The sequence below is a fragment of the Telopea speciosissima genome, chromosome 5 (assembly GCF_018873765.1).
Source record: "Telopea speciosissima isolate NSW1024214 ecotype Mountain lineage chromosome 5, Tspe_v1, whole genome shotgun sequence".
Taxonomy (NCBI): domain Eukaryota; kingdom Viridiplantae; phylum Streptophyta; class Magnoliopsida; order Proteales; family Proteaceae; genus Telopea; species Telopea speciosissima.
In genome coordinates this window covers 14,094,629-14,118,614 of record NC_057920.1, presented here as the reverse complement: position 1 = coordinate 14,118,614, position 23,986 = coordinate 14,094,629, and the positions used below count along the sequence as shown (strand labels likewise).

Genomic DNA, 23,986 nt, shown 5'->3' with positions numbered 1-23,986 from the left:
GGTAAAGTCCCTTTCAAAGGGTTGGGTAGCCGAGAGAGAGCGCGAGAGAGAGAGAGAGTTTTGAGATGTTGGATGGATTTTTGACTTGGATTAGAGGGAATTTAGGGGGAAAAAAAGAAAAAGAATGAAAGTGAATTTGGGAGGGATGGACGGTTTCAGTGGGAGGGATTTTAGGGAAAGTAGATATATAGATGTGAAAAGAAAGAAAAGAAAAAAGAGAAGAATGGGTAGATGGGCTGAGCAAACTAAAAGATAGGAAAAAATAAAAAACTATGAACGTGGGTGGGGGATTAAAAAAGGAATAATGGTATTAAATAGGGAAGGGAAATTGGGATTGGGATTTGAGATGGGACTGATTGGGGTATTCGGGTAAGAGTGATTTGTGGACAATTGCAGCGGTGATAATGATGCGATGAAGATAGCGGTGATTGCAAAGGCAGAGGGCTACGATTACAACCTCAGGCAGGATAGCGCGATCAAGACCGGAAACCAACAGCAACAAGTGGAAGACAAAGATCGAAGAGGACTGAACCTTTAAGCTGATACCATGTTAAGTTTATGATATTAAACATAGACAATGGAAGAGAGTAAAGGAAGAGAGAAGAACACAAGTTGTACGTGGTTCAGGCCATAAGCCCTACGTCCACGGATCCAAGGCCTACATAGCCATATATTTCACTATTGATTGAATGATTTTTACATCAATTGGCACCCAAATATATAGAGGGTGAATGCACAATTACAGGAGGTAAGTATAGTAGGATATTTTAGGGTATCACCAACAATCTTGGTGATCAAATCAGGAAACATATTTGGTAGAATATCTTAGATATGAGAGATAATTAGGGAAGCCTTATCACCATCGAATCTTGGTGGCCCGGTCATAGATCCGATCCACCCTTATCTTCAATATACACGTTAACACTAAGGAAGGGCTTTCTCGATCCAAATAAGCACCATTAACCCTACCAATAACACCAATATCTTCTGCAATGGAAGTTGATGCTTCCCCCCAATCAACAATTAATTCTAACCCAATTGGAGAGCTTACTTCACTTACCATCTGAAGAGGGGCCACACCAGGGCCCTCCTCAACCGACAAGACTTGGTCCACTTAATGGATTTTTCCTTTCTTGCCTTTTCTTTTCTTTCTCTTAGAAGTAAGTCCATTGATGCCACTTGGGATCGTCTCTTTTTCAATGCTGCTGGCTGGGATTTTGACAATACTCGGAGATGATGGAGAAAAGCAGGGATTTGCTTCATCCACATGCCTAGGGAGCTGAGGCGCAATTTCTACATGGGTATCTAGGCCCTCTATGTTATACCCGCACCCCGGGAGTATAATTAATTATTATTTTCTTCCCATGACGTGTGGTTACAGCTGTCATATATGCTAGTGAGCTGTTCTCACTGGTGGTCAAACCCAATTACAAAATTATTGGGCACAGTATGGGTTTACCTGTAGAGGAAACTATCCGGATCATGGGGGACAAACCATGGCGGCTAAGAAGTAAGTTCTAGCCTTTAATTTTATTTATGTACCATTTTCCTTGATGTCCTCGAAGTGCGGGTCAAGGTTTGAACCACCCGGGCTATTTTAGTTAAGTAGGAGATATTTTATTTATGGGTCCCACTTACCTTTGGAAGCGTGTGAAGGACTTGTGTCCCCATATCATGTGGACCCCATTCTTTAATAATCTTAATTCCTATTTAAAACTAATGGGTTGAGTCATTTAACTTAAAATAACCCATTTGGCTTAATGACCCATCCAACTTTGGTGACCCATTTAACTTAAGTGGTCCATTTAAGTTTATTTGACCCAAGAATGAGTTTATTCTATTTCTTGCCCAACCAAATGGACCCATCCTTATTGGGTTCTTTTCTATTTAAAACCAGTGGGTCGACCCATTTAGCTCTCATGACCCATTTGACTTAAAGGACCCAAGTCACTTACTCTAAATAGGACAAAAAGGGGGAGAAGCATTCATTCTCATTACTTCTCCTCCAACCAAAAACGTGGGAAGAAGGGAAAGAAGAGAAAGAAAGAAGAAAGGAGAGGAAAAGAAGGAAAGGAAGAAGAAGGAAGGAGAAAATGAGGAAGAAAGGTGGAGAAGCTTGGTTGGAGGCTTGAGACCTCACTTCTTGGAGCCCTCAACGTGGAGCACCACTTCCTTGGGTAGGTAAGCCATTAAAGCCTTCTCTCTTCTTCTATTTTGGATTTTGGGGTTTGGAAAATGGGAGAGGTTCGATCTAGGGTTTGTCTTGGAACCCAAAGATCAATTGGAACTCTTAGCTTTGGTTATTGAGGAGTTATTTCACTCCATAGCTTGCTCTAAAGCTCTCAATCTCATTCTATTTGCGAAACCTAGGGTTTCTACCCTATTTGAACTATAGATTAGGTTCTCCTTGGTTTCCTTCTTGAATCCTTGGGATTACATGGACCTAATGAGGTCTTAGAACCCTAATAGACCTAGGAGGAAGCTCCCTTTGTGTTTTCTTACCTTTAAATCCCTTGGGAAAGGAACCCCTGGTGAGAAACCTTTCAAATTTCGGTTCTGCAGGTATGAGGTTTTACATGTGGTTTCATGTTCTGAGAAAAACCACCCTTAAAATCGCGCTTGGCAGAGACCTTCCTGAGCCCCTGGTAATCTAGGATTTACATATGGTTTCAGGAATTGGGCATGAGACCACCCATAAAACCACACTGTCTCTGAAATCTTATACTTAAAAGAATTAAGAGAGACCTTTTAGGGATCCTTTTCTTTACTTATTTAACCCTATTCTTACTCTTTATCTAGGTTTAAAACTCCCATCTTGCGGCATATTACTTAATCGCGGTGACAACTTGTAACTTCGGAACATAACTTATATTGTGAGTGGGTTTGGTTTGTTTGGGCTTGCTATTATTATTAATTTCATATGTACCATGCTATTAGTATATTTTATTAAGCATGATCGTGCATTTTGCATACTTTATTAAATGATTGATATGATGATGTTTTGGTTGCTTTCCATTCTTTATTGGGCTATGGTACCGATGAATGCCGGTGCCAAAACCCCAGAATACATATATAATACCTTTGATTGAATGTCATATTGAACTGTATGCGCCGTGCAGTGCTGGTACCCGGGTGCTAAACTAGATGAAAAGTTGATGAGCCCGGATTACCTCTTGGGACGATAGGACTTGCATGTAGTATATCTGCGGCTAGGACTTTGCACCTTTATGCTACAACCCTTACCAACAGGGGTTTAGGTGTTGGGTAACCAGAACTCCGGATTCTGTGGAGGTGGGAGAGGCCAATCATGGTAGTAATGGTTATCGGGGTTTGCCACTGGGATGTTTTGGTGGCATTGTCCGGCGTAGGCCCCCTAGTGACAATTGAGGTCCATTGTGGCGATAAGTTATGTGACCCACGGTGTTTCACGAGTTGTCACAGTAGCATATACCTCTGACTTAGTTGTGTGATAGGTGAAAAAAATAGAATTAACATGTACATGCATCATCGGACTATGTGAATTGTGTGTTTGTGCATCCCCATCCCCTCACTGGCTCAGTGGAGCTAACCCCCTCGTGTACACACTTTTTAGATCATGGTGCAGGTACGAAGGAACCGAAAGCTGTGTTTGAGAAACATGGCGACGGGTGTCCTTGTGACGATTGCGCCTACGACGTGAGGATACTTGGGACTTGTTCCCCTTTTGTTATTTTAGGGCTTAAAGCCCATGTATAAACATTTATTGTTATACCCTTGTTGATAGTTATTAGATGGTTATGAGAAATGCATTAATTACAATATTTATCATTTAGCCTTTGAACATCTTATAACTATTTGATTTTATACGCTTTCGCAAAACTATTGATCTTTTGGAATGTAATATTCCCTTTTCCGCACTCTGATATTATATTACTTTAATATTGGTTATGACTGTGCGTTGGGACACTGTGTCAGTGATCCGGGCAGCTCAGTAGGATGACACGCATCGTCCTAGTCACTCCTTATAATGTATTATATTCTTTGTCTGGGATGGGGGTGTGACACTCTATGCCAACAAAAATAATGGAATTCAAAGAAGTGAGCCCAGGAGAACAACAGATAGGGGGAGGGGGACCACTAGAGATAATAGGGATGGCATTGATCTCAGGGTCAAGGCTTTGACCATTTTCAGAAGCAAAGTGAATATTAACACCATCCCCCAAATTGCTCGTTCTCTTACCAAATGCAGTATCGACTGCAGTCTGATGTAAATCAGAAGCGCCAGGAGACTGAAAAGCCTCATCCAAAGGACTAAGAGCATTAAGCCTGTTGCAGTTACCCAAAGATGTAACTATAGCAGCATGAGAAGAGTGCAACAGATTGGTGTAAGGACTCAATGGTCCTACTTCTAGCTTTCCATCATCTCTCTCCTCAATGCATGCCACGATAGGGTCCCCCACACTAGTATCCTCACTTCCCAGCACAGAGTCGGTGCTCGCCGGGATCGGAGTACCGCTGCAAGTCTCCAATAATGGCGATAGAGGCACTTCAGAAGTAGTACCCAGCTCTGGCAGGCCAGACGAAGAAGTTGGATCACAATGAGCCTTATTTTGACGCCTCTGCCTCGCAATCTTGAACCTATGGTTACCCAGCTTCTCAAGATCACCATCAGTGGCTGGGGAAGAACTAGTAAAGATAACATTATTTGCACACTGGGAGGGAGTGTGTCCAAAAGATGAACAAATAGAACATCTGGAGGGTCTCCAATCATAGAATATTGGTTGAGAGAAGACCTTGCCACCTTCCTCTGAGATTTCAACCGACTCTACTAACTCAGCCTTAGTAGAGACATCTACACAGATCCTGGCGTAGGAAAGCCACTCCTTCATTTTAGTCCATTTATCGGAGTAAAGCGGGGTACCCACGTTGCTTCCAATGATGCTTAAGGCCTCTTCAGACCATAGGTGAAAGGGGAGCCCCGGAAGATTTATCCAGATAGGAATGGAGGATAGAGAAAGCTTTGCTAAGTTCATACAAGGCAGTCACAACCGAATCACAATCGATTTACGTTGAATAAACCACAAACCACCTTCAAGCATGCGAAGTTTATCTTCTTCATTAGAGAATCGGAAAACAAAGAAACCGGAATCCAGCATGTTCACATCCATAATCCCTGTACACCTCCATTGTTTAAGCAAAGCTCCCTTGACAAAGGAGAATGGAGGCCTCCTCCCAAGGAAATGCCCAACAAGCGTGTTAGACCAAAGATCCAAATCTGCCTTCACAATCGCTTCAGGGCAGTGTGCTAGGTTCCTCCCCTCAACAATGGTCGGGGCAACATAGTGCAGCACAAAACCTTCAGACGATCCCTTATCTGGAGTGAAGAAGGAATTCCACCCTCTTCGTTGCATAGAAATCTCTTCAGTGGGCCCAACATAAGAAGCGACACCAGTAACTTCATGCGAGAGCAAGGCATTACCACCATCCTTTAGATGTTCACCTGGCACAGAGGTTACCGGAGCTAACGACCTCCCACCACAGTGGGAAAGAGGAGGAAACTCCAAGTCAAGAGCAGGCAACAAACCTACCCCACAATCAGTAACTAAAGAAGGCCCATGGGGCACCGCAGTGGCAGCCATGGCAAAACGGACACTTCAGTTACACATGGAGGCTTGGGAATGGAGATGAGGTCCTGCTTTCGATGGGCTTGCTCGAGAGTGTTTCCAAAATTTCTTCAGTGATCCGATGGATGTGATACTTATTTTGGCTTGATAACTGGTATCCTAATGGCATGCTCATTTCTAAATATGATGATCGTATGTATTAGGTATGATGGTGGTTCCAATAGAATGGTCAATGTTTTCACCATTATCTGAAAAGGTATTTGGGGTCCGGGTCCTAGTATGTCTAATAACCTCATTGAGATTTGGTCTACTAGCTCTTACTCTTTGAGAAGACCTAAGGGCAATGATTATTTAGTTCTATGTCTTCTAAATTCTTCTAAGAGATTTACTTCTGCCTCTACCTAGAATTTAATTAGATCAAAATCTCCAAAATTTCCATGGCACAAGATTGTCTGACTCAATTCAAATATTCATAAGCAAAGTTTTACTATTTGGCGTGCTCTGACCTTAGAGGAGTTCCTCTATAAGAGAAATTAATCTATCTCCAATTGTTGCCTATGTTGAAATTGTTTAGAAAATGTGGACTACCTCTTCTTTTCTTGTCTTTTTTCTAGATCGATCTGTTTGGAGAGGGGTCCTCAATAAATGTTGGCCTCATCAGAAAAAATGGAGATGAATCTTAAATTTTTTTTGTGGTAAATCAATTTATGACTACATTGGGAAGTTTGCCTTCAATGCTATGATTCATCATATTTGGTGAAAAAGAAAAAAGTGAAGATGGACCCCCTCATCATGTACTATAGAACTGATCTGATAAGTCATTACTTTTGAGATAAGAAACAATAGACTTCAACCCATTCGTGTTGTAAGCCCATGCAGGTGCTTTAAGAAATAGACATTTAGCCGCATATTGGGACCTACCTCTAATTCCTCCCCCGGACCCGCTTCTTGATGTATCATCCTTTTAATTTCCCCTCTCCCTTGGCTTTTGATGTAACATCATTTGGTTATATACTTTTGATCTTTTGTTTGGAGTCCGTCCCTAGTCCCTAGGCTAGCCTGTAAGAAAAAAGAGCTAAAATAGCAATAACATTCATGTGACACAGTACATACATGAAGAGAATACAACCTCTTGTATGTAATTCTTTCTAGAATTAATACAAAAAGATTCATATGGAATTTTTTCACAAGTTCATATAAATCTGTCTGCAGCAAGCAATGATGGATTTATCATCAAAGAATTAAGCAAAAGGACCCGAAATAATTTACAACAACATAGAAAAGATTCGGTATAACTACAGGCAGTCTATATGTCAGTTTCTAATTCCTCCACCCAAACTTTCCTTAACCTTATCAAAGGTCAAGTAGATTGGAGCGAGACGGAGGTGGGTTGGTGAGCAAGTGAACAACTTCCCTCATCGTAGGCCTCTCAGGACTTTTTTCTTCAACACAACGCATTGCCACTTTGAACAAATTGACCACTTCAGCCAATGGGTACCTACTCAGCCTGGGATCCACCACCGCCAGCACCGCTGCCGCATCCGACGGATTTGATATCTCCGACATCGTCTTCTGCACCCACATCACTATGTCCACCCCTTCCCCGAACTCTCCCACCGGCTTTCTCCCCGTGATCAGCTCCAGCAACACTACCCCAAAGCTATACACATCGCTCTTCTCATCCACTCGCAGTGTGTAAGCGTATTCTGTTTTCAATTTCACACAATTTAAATTCCATCATTATAGTCCAAAAGCACATACAAATACAGGTCTATGACAAGAACCACATGTTTAAGCGGAAGAGACTTCTCTATTTCTAAGGCGGGCTGTATTGCCCTGCGCCCAGCCTTGCCCCACATACAAAGCGAGTGAAAAATACCGCTTTGCCCCTGCTCGGGCAAGGGCAAGGCTGTACTTTCCGTCGCCTTGTATGTGAGGCAAGGCTGGGCGCACGGAAGTACTGCCCGCCCTAGAAGTAGAGGAGTCGGATCCATGTTTAAGCCGGCCTCCGGCCTGTTATTGAACCGATGCTTTGGCTAATTTATTTCTTCAGCTGGTTAAACCATTATGATAGGACCAGCAGAGTAGCCCAGATCATCTACGGCGCGCTGCCTGTAGCAGCCTGTGCGACTAGACACATTGCCACATGCAATGTTTGCCTTACCCCTGCTCGATACTCATGTACTCATGCACCGGCCGTGAGTAGCACATGTCACGAGAATGACAAAAAGCTAAAAAGGTACTTTTGTGCATATACACAAGGATAAAATTGGGCAGTATAGATCTTGTTACTTCTTATGCAGCAAATATATTCTTTAATGGGAAAGGGTTCTCTTGGAGCAGAGGAATGCATCCGCCCCCGATGGTTGAGAGAACTTTTTCCTACTCGTTTTTAGAAGTAAATTTACTATCTTGGAGTGTGGTTCCCACGGGCAACCCTTGTCTTTGTCTCTATCTTCCTCTATATAAAATGACATTCCTGCTTCCCATGGATAGAACAAAAAGGGGAAAGTTGATTGTGTCTCGTGCAGATTTAGGAGCCACACTCACATAACACACTGGCCATTCTTTTTTGAGAAAAAAGAACACCGTTTGGTCCCGTGCGAAATTATCACTTATTGATGTTTTTGTACACGCTTTCATTGGTCCCCACGTTGATACAGGGGCCGCACGACCGGGTAGTGATCTCTTGTCTTTTCTTTTTATTGGAGCACTAGTGATGAGTGTGGGGCTTTTTGACACTGATGATGAGTGTGCGGCTTCCCCTACTGGTCATAAGGATTTACGGGAGGATAAAAGTATCCTTGTAAGAATATTAAACCCCATGAATCTACAAAAAAAACCAAGTATCCCTACACGTCCAGTTCTTTTGCACATACGTACACATGTTAAAATCCTCTCCAATTCCTTGACCGTCGAGTGTGGTGCAATTCGGGGTTAAGAGGTTGACACCTGACAAACACAACATCCAATGGTCCAAGGTGGATTGAATCAATTTGTTTTTTTTTTTTCTCGAACTTGGAACTATTGGATGTCACGTTTGTCAAGTGTCAAACTCTCAACCCTGAAATGCACCATACTTCACTTTAGGGAATTGGAGATGATTTTTTTTTCATTCATGGACCTACACATATGTCCGTGCACCTACACATACTAGACATACGTGTGAGAGGCAAACACCTGTCCCGTTATTGCTACTTAAAGGTGAGAAAAGTTTTTTATGTAAACAAAAGAGACATGTGGTTGTCTCTCACGTGCAAGTGGACCTACACGTACGTGCAGAGATTCCATGCTCCGTACGTACGGGGTGCAAAACTACAAACGTCGGTTTATCAGGTGATTCGGATAACGAACTAACCTGGTGCGATATAGCCGTAGGAGCCAGCGATGGAGGACATACTCACCGACGCACCAGAGGCCTGCAAGAACTTGGCGAGCCCAAAGTCTGCAACATGAGCTTCTAAATCCGAATCAAGCAAGATATTGTTGGATTTCACGTCCCTATGGATGATTAAAGGAGAGCAATCATGGTGAAGGTAACACAACCCTTTTGCTGCTTCCACTGCAATTTGATACCTCGTCTCCCACTGTAAATGCGCTCCTTTCGAGCCATGTAACATCTCTCCCAAGCTCCCATTCGGCATGTACTCGTACAGTAATAGATTTGTATCGTTGTTCGATACAAACCCTAACAATCTGACGATGTTTCGGTGTCGAATCCTTCCCAGAGTTTTAATTTCCGCTGAGAATCCATGATCGCTTCTCCCACTACTTCGACCAACCAGTCGTTTGATTGCAACATCTACGCCATCAGGCATCGATCCCCGATAAACGATCCCAGCACCTCCTTTGCCGATGATGTTCTCTTCTTTCAAGCATTCGATTACGTCTTCGACTTTGAAACCAAGCTTCTGGAATGGAGTCAGTTTCCAAGCCTTTGATTTGTGGTGCTCCTTCGAGTACAATTTAATCTTTACAATGGCGGTGGTGAGAAGTAACACACTTCCTAGTACTGATACGATGATGACGATTATCTTTGAAGATGACCTTCTCTGTTCTGAATCTGCCGGACTCTGGAAAGATGAGCAGGGGGTTTGGTGCAGTGAAGTACAGAGATTGGGGTTTCCAGCGTAAGTGCTGCCGTTGAAGGCGAGGAATTGTCCACCAACAGGAATCGGACCTGACAAGTTGTTGTACGAGAGATCCAGTGTTGTGAGGCTTGTTAGTGATCGAATTCCATTCGGTATTTGGCCAGAAATTTGGTTTCTCGATAGGTTGAGAGTGCCGAGGATGTTCAGTTTCCCGATAGCATTCGGAATCTCTCCAATTAGATTGTTTTGACTGAAATCGATCGATGTAAGAGATGAACAGCGAGAGAGAGTGCTCGGAATTGAGCCTGTGAGATTATTACTGCTGATGTTTATCTTGGAAAGATGCTTGAGCTGGAATATCTCCTGTGGAATCTCGCCTGTAAACTGGTTTAAGTCGAGGAAGAGATTCTGCAACTTGGCCAGATTTCCGATAGCTTTAGGAATTCTCCCAGTAATCACGTTGTTGGAGAGCGTCAATTGACCAAGATTTTGACCGGATATCTCGTCGGGGAGTTCGCCACTGAAGTGGTTGTCGTTAAGCTCCAACAAATCCACCGCAGGCAAGTTGAAAAATCCAGGTGGAATTGTCCCGTTCAAAAAATTCTTCGCAAGTCGGACCCGATTCAACGATTTGCATTCACCGAGTTCATTTGGAATCGATCCAAAGAAGAAATTGTCCATCAGTATCAGGGTCTCTAATCTCTTCCCGGCACAAAGACCTGGAGGTATCGTCCCGGTGAGATGATTCGATGTCACGTCAAGCCTCTTGAGTTTGCCATTGAGGCCAAGATTTCCTGGGAGTTCAACCGTAAAGTTGTTTCCCCACACCTCCAAGACCTCGAGATTTGGGAAATCTGCTATGAACGGTGGGATTGGGCCATGGAGATGGTTTCGGAACAGATTTAGCAGCGTTAGGTCCTTTAGCTCAGAGAAACTCTCCGGTATCTCTCCCGTGAGCTCATTGTTAGATAGATCGAGGGACATGAGATTGAAGAGTCCAGAGAGTTCCGGCGGAATCTGTCCTGTAAGTTTGTTGAATTGCAGGAACAACGTGTCCAATAGTTTCAAATTCCCCAAACTCGCCGGAATTTCCCCGGTGAGGTTGCAGCTGCTGATATCGAGCCTCCGGAGAGAGGTAAAGGAGCCGAACTCAGGTGGGACACCCCCTTCATATAAGTTGTAATACCCCATAAAAAGGTACTGAAGGTTTGATAGGCGGCTCAAACTCGCCGGAATTTTGCCGGAGAGGCTGTTAGCGTTCAAACCCAAGAACTCCAAACTCTGCATCTCAGAGTATATATCAGGGATATGACCAGTAAAATAATTACCGCTGAGATCCAGATGCTTGATTCGCTTGAGCTTGACGATCTCGAGAGGTAGACTTCCTGAGAAGTTGTTGTTATAGATGTCGAAAACCTCCATCTCTGGTAAACCTCCAGCGACTTCTTCAGGGAGTTCACCGATCAGACAATTGTCGGAGACGTTGAAGAACTTGAGAGAAGTCAAGTTCGCAATCTCAATGGGAAGTTTTCCGGTGAGATTGGTTGAAGTGAGTGTGAGATTGACGACCCTATTTAACAATCCAATCTCCGGCGCAATGAAGCCGAAGAGTGGAACTGATGAGACGTTGAGGGAAATCACACGAGAATCATTGTCACATAAGACTCCTGAAAAAGAGCAATGTGAGTTCGAAACAGAGGAAGGCTTCCAGTCATGAAGCCCAGAAACTTTTGCTCCGATCAGTGCAGCTTTAATCTTCATGAGGGTGTCAAGATCTGAAGAAGATGTAGAAGAGATAACAAATCCAAGAAAGGTGAAGAGAAGATAACTGACAAAGCCTCTTCTCATTTTTGCGGCTTTTCCTTTCTTTCGTTCTGTCTGAGTTTCTTCCTTCTGATTTCAGGATAAGGAGTGTGTGCGATGTAAGACCGTTGCTGCTGGAGAGGTTTGTAGGAATAAGTAGTGACTGCGCAAAAGCTCTTAGGACAGGGGTCCTACACATGAAAGGTAAGTCCTGTCGTTATATTCGTTTTAAGTCTGACCGATCTCAGAAGAAAGATTTCTCCTTTTTGGTTTCTTCGCTAAAGTCTTGGCTTGCTTTGTTTCCTAACTCCAATCATTATACTTCACTAACCAGATACGATATTCCTAAGCCACATAAATTAAAAAAACAAAAAAATAAGGGGAGCCGCACACATGACACATAGTCCATTAGTCCTAAGTCCAACGTGGTGGAGGCATTTATTCCCTGTTCCACAAGAACAATAAATGCCACTAGTAGTGTTGTGAGCATATGCTTATTCTCTTTAGTCTCCTCAGATAGTGATGGAGTGATTTGAATTGGAGAATCTAAAGAACAATGTATATATAGTAGGTATAATATACATAAAAGTGTAGAGTGATTTGGAGAATAACTACTATTTGCAATAGGAGGTCAACTGGGTCAAGTAGAAAAGTGATTTTTATGAAACTCATAACTCACACCTCTCAGTTCATAGGCCAAAGGGGCACGGAAGGTTGTGAAGGAAGGAAGGAAGGAAGGAAGGCGATGGAACTTTTGTTTCATTCGTTGGGTGGGACCTTTTAAATGGGCTCTTTACTTCTAGAAAAGAGCTACTTCTGGGATCATTAGAAGAATAAAGAAGCTTAAGCTTCAAGCTTTTAAAAAAAAATAATACTGTGATTCCACAGTTGTATGCATTTCATGAACTTTCAATATTCCAAGAATTTAGGTTATGTTCGATAGACGCACCCAAAACAAATTAAATAAAAAAAAATCGAATTTCTTTTCACCCAACGCAAAGGAAGAATCCCTTCGTTATGTGATGCCTAAGGGAGCAGGGGTAGTTTCAACCCAAACTTTTGGGGCAAGTGTTTGTGATCGAACTATAATCACATCACCAATGGTAAGGCGGGTCTTCATCCCTGTCGGTGAAGAAATATCTAGAAAAAAGGAACAGACAAAACAAACATAAATTCCATTATTATTTTTAGGGTAATTAACAATCGAAGGTGGTGTTTCTAAAAATCACAAGACAATTATGAACCATTCTTTTTTATGGTTCTTTTAATTTAAACAGTATATTCTTGCTCTGAGTTGAGAAACTGCACAATAATGTATAGAGTTCTGATATAAAGTACTCTTATACATGTATGAGCATACACGAATCCATGTCAAATATGCAAGCCGAGCCCTAGCATGAATTAGATTTTGAAATTTGACATGAGGTTAATTGATATCTTGTGCTCTATATTCAACAAACCAAATGGAAACATCTCTTTTCCGGTGATAAACTCTATTCCTTGTGACGTGATCCCTAGGAACAATAATAATTCATCTTATTTTTATCTTATTATGTTTTTTTAATCCATTTCTTAGGTTTCAAAATAGTAGTTTTATTATTTATCTTATTATTATTAGGGAAAAAGAACATTGCCTGGTTGCATGTAAAATTATCGTTATGTCCCCCCCTTCAAATAAAAAATATCATCCATGCTGATGCCCTTGTGTGCACTCTAATTGGTCCTGCGCTGAAGGATGAGCCACGTGACCAGGTAGCGATCTCTTGCCCTCATTATTTTTTTGGGGAAAAAATCATTGCTTGGTCACATGCCCCCTACACCAACACAAGGGCCAATGAGAACGCACATAGGGACATCAACATGGGTGAGATATTTTTTTTCACAAGATCGGTACGATAATTTCAGACTTTCCAGTTTTTTCCCCCTTAATCCATTTCTTAGATTTCAAACATAGCTCTTAGGAATCGCAACTCAAAAATTTTTATTTTACTTTTATTTTTCTGAACTCTAGGCTTGTGAACATGGATTTAGTGCATAGTATCGCCGATACTGATACCTCAAACTATGCTTCCGAAAGACTTATGAAAAATTACGTGCCCACTGTTACACTAGCAAAGCCCACAAGCCACAATGGCGGATCTGGCTCCTCTCCAGGGAGCTCAACGTCAGAGTGCCCAGGAGGCATCCAAGGGTTGGGTTGTGCCACACACATCTCGGCGTAAGCCTAGGAATGTGTGCGATACAGCCTAACGGCTGGATACCCCCTGGGTAAGGGTGTCAATTGGGACGGGACGGTACCGGTACCGGTACCAAAAGTGCCAATCCCAGTACTATCCCATTTAGTTAACGGGACCAAACCTAGATCCTAGTCCCGATTACTAGCGGGATGGGACGGTACCAGTTCTTAAACGGTTCTAGGCACTGTAGAAAAAGGGAGAAGAAGTTTAATTATTTATAACAAGACGGGTTTATTAGTGTTGTTGAATTTTTTCACTATCATGAAATCTAAGTCGCCTATTGCTTTTTATAAAACAACTTAAATTATGAAATCATAATTTTACTTCTTCAAACTCCCTAAGATCACATGTAATAAGCTTTTCATTTTTTTTTAAATCTAGAGAAGTCCTACAAAATGGAAGATTCCCGTTGTGTTTCCTCTTTGATTTTTCCAAACAAAACTCTATTTATCACACATGTCACATGGTAGTATGATACGAAGTACGAAGTGCAAAAAGGAAGAATCTGGTAGATGTAGGAGGGAGTAGCACTGTAGCAGGTTCTGTGAAGAGAGACTTCAAGCTACGACTGTTGACCTGTTGTTTTTCTTCGTATTCAAAAGGCAATTAGTGAAACCCTAATGAGTCGTAATTCTTATACCCTTTCTTCTTCTTTTTTAAAAAAAGATCTTATATACTCTTTCTTTTTAAACGGCACTAGTACTTTCGGTACCATCCGGTACCTAATTGGTATTTCGGTACTAGTACCGTTGGGAATCCTGTCCCAAAACCATCCCGTCCCATTTATCATTCGGTATCAAAATTAGCTACTAATACCGTCCCATTTATCAATGGAACGATCCGATACCAGGTTTTAGTGGGACAGTATTGGGACGATTTTCAATTCCGATCCCAAATTGACACCCTTACCCTTGGGCGTGTTGGGCTCCCTGGAGAGGAGCTGAATCCCACAATGACAATTATGGCCTGCATCCTGGAAGCGTAGATAACAATACTCGGGCAGATTTCCCACCTTTTGGACATTATCACACCACTACTTCCTTGGGAAAGCTAAGAACTTTCCAACTTGGGAGTTGATAGGACAAGTGGGAGGGCTCCTCTTGGAATTCGACAACGCTGTGGCATTACAAGATTTATTTGTACAATGAGTCAATGATGGATTATTATTCCCGGCCCCACTTAGATGATGGGATTGTTATTGGCTTGCCAGTGGTCCAACTGTCCGATGGCACAAATGCAACTTGTGGTAATGTGAGGCTAAACTAAGAGTCCCACTCTGTTGAAATTTCAATTTGATATTGGCATCTGTTCACATTGTTTCAGATAATTGATCAGAATCGATTCGATCGGCCAGCTTCAATTCCAATTAATATTGATTCCTGCAAATTTTATTACGGAATCAATTATAAATTTTCTTTGATCGCCATTTTTCTTGTACAAAAAATCAATGAATCGTATCTCTTGCAATAAGAACTACAAAACTTTTGACTAAAAAATCTCTAAAAAGACCACAAATCTGTGAAAGTCTTTGTTTTTTTTTCTTTTCTGATTCAATACCAATCCATTCTGATCCGGTTCGAATAAGAATAGATGGAGAATGATCTTATGTCCAGGTTTAAAACCTCCATTGCCCTTCTGAGAATACTTTGACTTATCTCGTGTTCGATTCAGGATTCTTAAACTTTGTCCACCCATATGAAAAGATTATGATTGTCTTGGTTTTCCTCTTGCCTCTTGACTACTTGTAAGCCTAGGCTTAGGATGGGTGCAAAGAAACTATAAGACTATGTTTGGTATGTATTTTAGGAATGTATTTTAAATCAATTTCACATTCTTGAGCGATAAAAACAACTATTTTTATCATATAAGAAAATCGAAATTGACTTAGAATGCATACCAAACACTGCCTAAATTTCTTGATGACTAATCACGGGTCTCTCAGGCGTTCTTATGCTGTAATTGACGGAGTTGATTCAATAAGGTAGCGAAAAAATAAACTTTAATACGATTATTCTTTTAATATTAGTCCTCATGTTGGTGCAGGGTGTAATTAAAAAATTCCAACCATTGGAAAGGGAGAACATTTACAAGTGAATTGAAATACTGCTTAAGAAACTTAGCTCTTCCGCTACCAACAACATCGAAAAAACTATAGCAAACACTTTCACAACAATTACTCGATGAACTTAGGAGGGTGATCTTCTCTCACAATAAATATCAGGGCTTTCAACCTATTTCTCACAAACCCATAAAGAAACAAAGAATACCACTCACTAGGTTATAAACCCTAATAGATATAAGGAGAGACAGAGAGAGAGAGCGAGAGAGAGGTTAATGGGTAGAGGAGAGACAAGCCAACGACTGTGCCTCCCCCATTCACGAATTTAATAATTAGGAAACTTAATCTAGTTTCCTTAAAGGAAACCATCTCTTCCTACCCCAAAAAAAAAAAAAAAAAAATAATCTCTCTCTCTCTTCATTAAAATATTGTATCTAATCCTTCTCTTACTATGTGAATCCCAAGGACTACGTGAATCAAGACATTCTTTCTTCATCCTATAAATAGATCAACAATACTCGAAGTACACGGGTGAAATCATACAATCTCAAGCCTATTGCTCTTTGCTCCACTCAAATTGTTCTTTCCCTAAAGTCTGACTTAAGCATTGGAAAGTTGTCCCCCCTAGAGCCCACTCTGGTCAGTTTTTCATCCATGTTTATTTGCTCTCTATGTATAGGTTCACCTTAGGCGGATTTCTACGACAACAAATACCATGCTACTAAAGAGTCTCATCTTGCTAAAAAGGGGCTAGGTAGGATACCATTGGGAAATCCACCTCTAATATAATATAAGATAATATCTTTAATTTTTCATTAATGATATATCTATCGATATGTACTCATATTTCTCCCAATACAATAGTTAATTTTATTTAGGCCCTTCCTCTTAGACAATATCATGTAATAGTCCTCAAGGCACGGTAAAAGTTATTATCACCACCCTAGACTATCGTAATTATATGCCGGAAGTTTTTTAATTATCCCTAGTCGTATTTCCAGAAATTCTTTAAGTTAGCGATGTAAAAGAATTAAAAAAAAATAAAATTATCCATGCCTTAGGGAACCAGGGGCATTTTATAATATCATAACATTCTATAAAAGACAAAAGAGTAAGGTTACAAATTATTTACACCTCAAGAGATGTCAATAAGAAAATTCTTTTAAAAAAATCATAAGCAAAATTGATGGTCAGAAACACCATCCAGCATCTCTCAAACCCACCAATCTGTTTTTTGGAATTTCAAACTAGCCCATCTTACTTCTGCGTTCATCACTTCCTCCTACCTTCTTTTAGCCTTTCTAATGTTTGAGAATCACATTTCTTTAAAGCAGGTTTGTATAATGTGGAATCTTATCAAGGGTAATACCGTAATAACTATTCCCAGGTAATCCTAATGAAAGCAATCCTTCCTTCCACAAAGGATCCAAACATCTAACAATAGCCCTACTTTCACAAAGTAAAGATCCCAGGTACAGTTCATTTTTAACCTACTTCTTGACCCAAGGTTACTCCACAGAAGCCCAATTTGTCTCCCATTGAAAACTGAAAACCAAATGCCTTGGTACCCACCATGAATCTACTTTCCATAAAAATGAATTTTTGACATTGTTTTTCTGATTCAGGGAACTTTGGAATGGGAAGTCTATAAATGGGCTATGGAAATGTTCACTGGTCATTATCTTCTGTTGTATGGTTCCTCCAGATTGCACACATATGCCAAGGATAAAGAACCAGCTCTCAGTCCCCTAAAGTTTCAGATAGCACTGGGTGCTCAGACATTCAAATCCTGTTCAATGAGAGAACAGATAGGTACACCATTTTCAAAAGATCCATGCGTTTAACCAAATTAAAATACACCCAGACTCATTTAGTGTTTATTGGGTTGGACTAATTGAATCACAAGCTAGCTTTGATTTTTATTTTCTATTTTAAAAACTGAAAGAATCCAAAATGAAAAATTGAAAAAAAAGATAGGTAAAGAACAAGGGGCTTGAGGCTCGGACTTGGGATATGGTTAGGAGGTAACAAGAACATTCAAAGACGAGAGCAGGAGATGATAGATTTGTGAAGCGGGGGAAATGGGAGACTGTCCAAGTGCCGCATTTTAGGGTTTTAAAGAATTTTCTTCTTCATCCATGAGGTCTCTGCAACTGCTCTCTGCCATGTTATGTTTTCATTTTTATTTTTATGGGAGGGGGGTGGGGGTATGGAAGAAAAATCCATTAACAGAAATGAAATCTATATTGGTTGGGAACGATTTCAGTCCCTTCAAATAAGGGGAAAAATCATCGGAACTCTTATGTCAGGAATCTAATCACACCGATAAGATGGAGGAAAAAAATCAGCCAATAGAGACTAGATTGCAAATATTTGAAATTAGGAAGTGTTGTGAAATAGGGATAGACTTTATATGAGAATCACTTATCTGTTGTAGAAATCCGGTGGTAGAGTGTGTCAAAGTTGAGTCCTTGTTCAAAGTGAAGATGGAATTTTAAAACGTGCCACTTGACATTCTCATAAGTTAGTATTTTCTCCCCATGATGCAACTGGTTTTGAATGCAAAATAGATCCAAGATAGAACATCGGAAGCAAACATGCACTCATCCTTCCAATCCACCTGCTAGGAATGCACTTGAGCAAATAGATGTCTCTTTTATAGAGACATTGTGTGTATGCCCAAAATCGACCCAATAGTATGTAATAAGAGAGAGAGAGAGAGAGAGAGAGAGAGAGAGAGAGAGCACGAATACACCCCTTCAAGATACCCCATGAAATGGGTGTGTCCATTGTAAGGGTGTCAATTGGGACGGTTTTCGGTATTTGGGACGGGACGGTACTGGTACCGGTACCAAAAGTATCAATCCCAGTATCATCCCATTTAGTTAATGGGACCAAACCTAGATCACAGTCCCGATTACTAGCGGGACAGGACAGTACCGGTTCTTCAAAGGTTCTTGGCACTGTAGAAAAAGGTAGAAGAGGTTTAATTGTTTCTAACGAGATGGGTTTATTAGTGTTGTAGAATTTTTCATTATCATGAAATCTAAGTTGTCTACTGTTTTTTATAAAGCAACTTAAATTATAAAATCATAGTTTTACTTCTTCAAACTCCCTAAGATCACATGTAATAAGCTTCTCATTTTTTAAAATCTAGAGAAGTCCTACAAAATGGAAGAATCCCGTTATGCAAAAAGGAAGAACCTGGTAAATGTAGTTGGTCGAGGGAGTAGCATTGTAGCAAGTTCTGTGAGGAGAGACTTCAAGCTACGGCTGCTGACCTGTTGTTCCTCTTCGTATTCAAAAGACAATTAGCAAAACCCTAATGAGTCGTAATTCTTATACCCTTTTTTTTTTTTCTTAAAAAAAATCTTATATACTCTTTTCTTTTTAAAAGGTACTAGTAGTTTCGGTACCATCCGGTACCTAATTGGTATTTTGGTACTGATACCATTGGGAATCCCATCCCAAAATCGTCCCATCCCATTTATCATTCGGTACCAAAATCAGATACCAGTACCGTCCCATTTACTAATGGGATTTCAAACTAGCCCATCTTACTTCTGTGTTCATCACTTCCTCCTACCTTCTTTTAGCCTTTCTAATGTCTGAGAATCACATTTCTTTAAAGCAGGTTCAACCCTCTTCTTCTCCTACTTGGGAGACCAATTTACAAGTTCTGTATAATGTGGAATCTTATCAAGGGTAAAAACCATTATCAGGTAATCCTAATGAAAGCAATCCTTCCTTCCACAAAGGATCCAAAGATCTGGCAATAGCCCTACTTCCAGGAAGTAACAATCCCAGGTACAGTTCATCTTTAACCTACTTGTTGACCCAAGGTTACTCCACAGAATCCCAATTTGTCTCCCATTGAAAACTGAAAACCAAATCCCTTGGTACCCACCATGAATCTATTTCCATAAAAATGAATTTTTGACATTGTTTTTCTGATTCAGGGAACTTTGGAATGGGAAGTCTATAAATGGGCTATGGAAATGTTCACTGGTCATTTATCTTCTGTTGTATGGTTCCTCCAGATTGCACACATATGCCAAGGATAAAGAACCAGCTCTCAGTCCCCTAAAGTTTCAGAATAGCACTGGGTGCTCAGACATTCAAATCCTGTTCAATGAGAGAACAGATAGGTACACCATTTTCAAAAGATCCATGCTTTTAACCAAATTAAAATACACCCAGACTCATTTAGTGTTTATTGGGTTGGACTAATTGAATTACAAGCTTTGTTAGATTTAAATATATTTAATATATATTTTATTTTATTTTAAGTTTTAAAATGTTTTGATTGTTTTGTTATGGTGTGGGACCCATGTGATCAAAGAAGTAATTTCAAAAGTTGTAACATTCTATGGGTACCCTAAAGTCTATTCATGGTCACTATCATGAGTGGGAAAGTGGGTCAATGATATTGAATGAGATTGATTTCTCAATTCATGACCATAGGTGATGTCTCTCCCTTTATGGGGTATTAAGGCTTTTATGGTCCTTAGTGGAGAATGACCCCTTATGGGGTTTTAAGGCATTTATGGTCTTAGTGGAGAATGAATGAATTTTAAGGTCATTCATGACCCTTAGTGGGGAATGACCATGAATTTGGAATTAACCTCCAATTCATGTCCATATTCATGTTCATAAATCTTATTCTTCAATTTGGTCATAAGTGGATGATTATTCTTGGGAATTCCAAGGGAGTGCAAGGATTGGTCTTGGGCCTATATAAACCCAACCAATTGCTTTGTAAGAGATATCTTTGGATACATATTCATGCCCATACTTAGCAATCACTAAGAGTATTATTCTCTCTCTCTCTCTCTTTTCTTCTAAGTGTGTTAGAGGGTTGCTGTGTTGAAGCTCTTGACTCCTTCAAGGGACTAGAAAGACTGCTTCATCTTCTAGTTGGAGGTTGTTTTATCTTGGGGTAGTGGTGCAGAACACTCCTTGGTAGTAGGAGACAGCAATTACCTTAAAGGCAGCACCACAAGTGTGACTCAACCTCAAGCTTGTTCAAGTTATTGCGGGTGTAGTTCTACATCAAATTCAAGCTTTGGTCTTCTCATTTCAGCCAAAGGTCAAGCCTAGTTTCTACTGCTTAATCTATTGTATTGCAATTCGTGTTGTTTCAATTATTTGTAAGAAATTATAATACAATTACCCAACAAGTTTAAGGTAATTGATATTATAAGATCTCATGGCTGATCTTGGAGTTGTAAGCAACAAGGGTGATGCTTCGAATAACAACACCGCTGATGGAGCTGCCAATGAAGGAAATCCTTCAAACACAAGTATTGAAGGAGCAATCAACAACCAAGTAGGCGGAGTTCTTGTTAGCCGCAATGGTAAGGAGATTCCTCTTTTTCCTACCATTGACTCAATTCCCACCAATGTTATCCCGTCGGTGATGGAACTTATCCTGGATTTGATAAAATGAAGATTATCTCTGAATTTGACAAGATCGAAGAGTTTGGAGGTCAAAACTTCAAACGATGGAGGCAAATGATGTTGTTTGCATTAGCCCAAATTGGGGTGATATTTGCCTTGACTGAACCCATGTCGAAAAAAAGTAATGATCTTGAAAAGGAGGGCAAAAGGGTGGCTTAGATTCAAGCGGATTACCAGTGCAAGAATCAATTTTGAATGCATTATCAAATGACCTATACCATGTGTATAGTTCTTTAGAGTATGCATGTTCGATTTGGAATGCGTTGGTAAAAAAGTACTCTCTTGAGGATGTTGGTTCAAGGAAGTACTTGGTGGCTAACTTTCTAAGCTTTGCTATGAAAGATAATGACACCGTCTCAAACCAAATTGATCAATTTCAAACTTTGGTTGGAAAGCTAGCAAAGAAAAAGCTGGTTCTACCGGAAGAATTTGTGACCGGTGTCTTGATTGAAAAGCTTCCATCTTCTTGGAATGCCTTTAAGGCGTCTATGAAACACAAGAAGACGAAGTTGACTCTAGACCAATTGATTGTAAGGATCAAAATTGAGAAGAACCGGCACAAGGACAAGGGTGAAAAAGACCTTGGGGAAAGACGCCTAAAAGCGAACTTGGTAGAGACCAACAAACAAAACAAGAAAAGGAAGAATCTTCAAGACAATGATGAACCTTCTTTCAAGAAGAAAAACTTACTTGTTTTGTGTGTGGTAAGCTAGGACACTTCAAGAAAGATTGTCGGTTCAGGAAGAAAAATTCTGAAAAGGTGAACCTAGTTGAAGATAACGTCTTTATTGCTATGGTCACGGAAGCAAATTTGGTTGAAAAATCAAAAGATTGGGTATTGGATACCGGTGCCACAAGACATATTTGTGGTGATCTGAAGATGTTTTCCTCTTATTCCATGAATACAGAGGATGAAAAGGTATTTATGGAGAATTCCCAAAGTGCTCCTGTTATGGGAAAATGAAAAGTGACTTTGAAACTCACTTCAGAGAAGACTATGGTTCTCACCAATGTTCTTCATGTGTCGGATATTAGGCGCAATTTAATTTCAGTTCCTTTGCTTAATACAGTAGGAATGAAATTGACTTTTGAAAGTGATAAGACGGTTATCACTAAAAACAATGTTTTTGTGGGGAAGGGATACCTTAGTGAGGGGTTATTTGTACTAAATGTTGAAAATATTGTAATTGAGAAAACTAGTACTTCTTCTGCTTACATGATTGTCTCTTCTAACTTTTTTGATTTGTGGCATGGTAGGTTGGGTCATAGTAGTGTGAAATATATCATCAAACTATGCAAGTTAGGCATGATCACCGATAAGGTGAAATCCCCCGTAAACAAGTGCATAACTTGTGTAGAGGCAAAGTTAACCAAAAAACCTCACAAGACTATGGATAGGAAGAGTAATCTCTTGAAATTAATCTATAGTGACTTATGTGACTACAAGTCATATGAGTCTAAGGGAGAAAATAACTATGTCATAACTTTCATAGATGACCACTCTAGATATACCATGGTGTATTTACTCAAATCAAAGGATGAGGCCGGAAAGGCGTTCATATCTTACAAAATGGAAGTTAAAAATTAACTTGGTAAGAAGGTTAAAAGACTTAGAACTGATAGAGGGGCTGAGTACTTTAACCTTGATAAGTTTTGTGAGGAAAATGGAATTATCCATGAAACAACCGCTCCATACCAACCAGAATCAAATGGGATTGTCGAAAGGAAAAATAGGTCTCTTAAAGAGATGATAAACTCTATGTTATTGAGTTCAGGTGTACCACTTGATATGTGGGGGGAAGCCATGCTATCAGCATGTTATCTATCAAATAGAATCCCACATAGCAAAACTGGTATGGTTCCATTTGAGAAATAGTTTGGTAGGAAACCAAGTCTAAAACATCTACGGGTTTGGGGTTGTTTGGCTAAGGTGTTGTTACCGGATTCCAAGAAAAAAAAATTGGGACAAAAAACATGTGATTGTGTGTTTTTGGGTTATGCTACAAATAGTACGGCATACCGGTTCATGGTGATCAAAGTCATGGATGATGTTATTGAACCAAATAGCATCATAGAATCAAGAGACGTTGAGTTTTTTGAAAATTTATACCTATAAGTAAGGATAGTCAATTGACTAATGGGAAAATTGAGTCAAATGAAAGGGTTACCAATCAAGAATTGAGTAATGATGACGAAAGTCGACCTAGGATGAGCAAGCGACTCAAAAGACCCAAATATACAGATGATGAGTGGCTTATCTATTTAGTAGACAAGGATCCTCTTACATACAAAGAGGCTATTACATCACTGGATGCTGTCTTTTGGAAAGAGGCAATCAAGAGTGAACTAGATTCAATATTGGCGAATAACACTTGGGAATTGGTGGATTTACCATTCGGGTCCAAAACTTTGGAAACCAAGTGGATATTTCGAAAGAAATTAAAAAATGATGGGTCACTTGATCGTTTCAAGGCCAGACTTGTTGTCAAAGGTTTTAGGCAAAAGCCTAATATTGATTATTTTGACACATTTGCCCCGGTGTCTAGAATTACCACGATAAGGGTTATGTTGGCAATGGCGTCAATATATAACATGGTCATCCATCAAAAGGATGTGAAAACGACATTTCTTAATGGGGACTTAGAGGAGAAAATTTACATAAAACAACCAGAAGGTTGTGTTGTAATTGGCCAAGAGCGAAAGGTTTGTAAACTTTGAAAATCTTTATATGGA

At 40.2% G+C, this 23,986-nt stretch overlaps 1 protein-coding gene across 1 annotated transcript; it reads right to left on the bottom strand.

Annotated features, from left to right (window-relative positions):
* Positions 1 to 6,908: 6,908 nt before the first annotated feature.
* Positions 6,909 to 11,556, bottom strand: LOC122663406 (receptor protein kinase CLAVATA1-like). Its single transcript, XM_043859082.1, has 2 exons — positions 8,962 to 11,556; positions 6,909 to 7,309 (listed from the first exon to the last, which is right to left on the bottom strand). The coding sequence occupies exons 1-2, from the start codon at positions 11,540 to 11,542 to the stop codon at positions 6,957 to 6,959; spliced, it is 2,934 nt and encodes a 977-aa protein (XP_043715017.1). The 5' UTR covers positions 11,543 to 11,556; the 3' UTR covers positions 6,909 to 6,956.
* Positions 11,557 to 23,986: the final 12,430 nt, after the last annotated feature.

Bases quoted from the DNA above. Each gene is read 5' to 3' on its own strand.
- LOC122663406 (XM_043859082.1), bottom strand. From the start codon at position 11,542: ATGAGAAGAGGCTTTGTCAGTTATCTTCTCTTCACCTTTCTTGGATTT. The intron at 7,310-8,961 runs GTTAGTTCGTTA...AATTGAAAACAG, and splicing joins CTACGGCTATATCGCACCAG to AATACGCTTACACACTGCGA.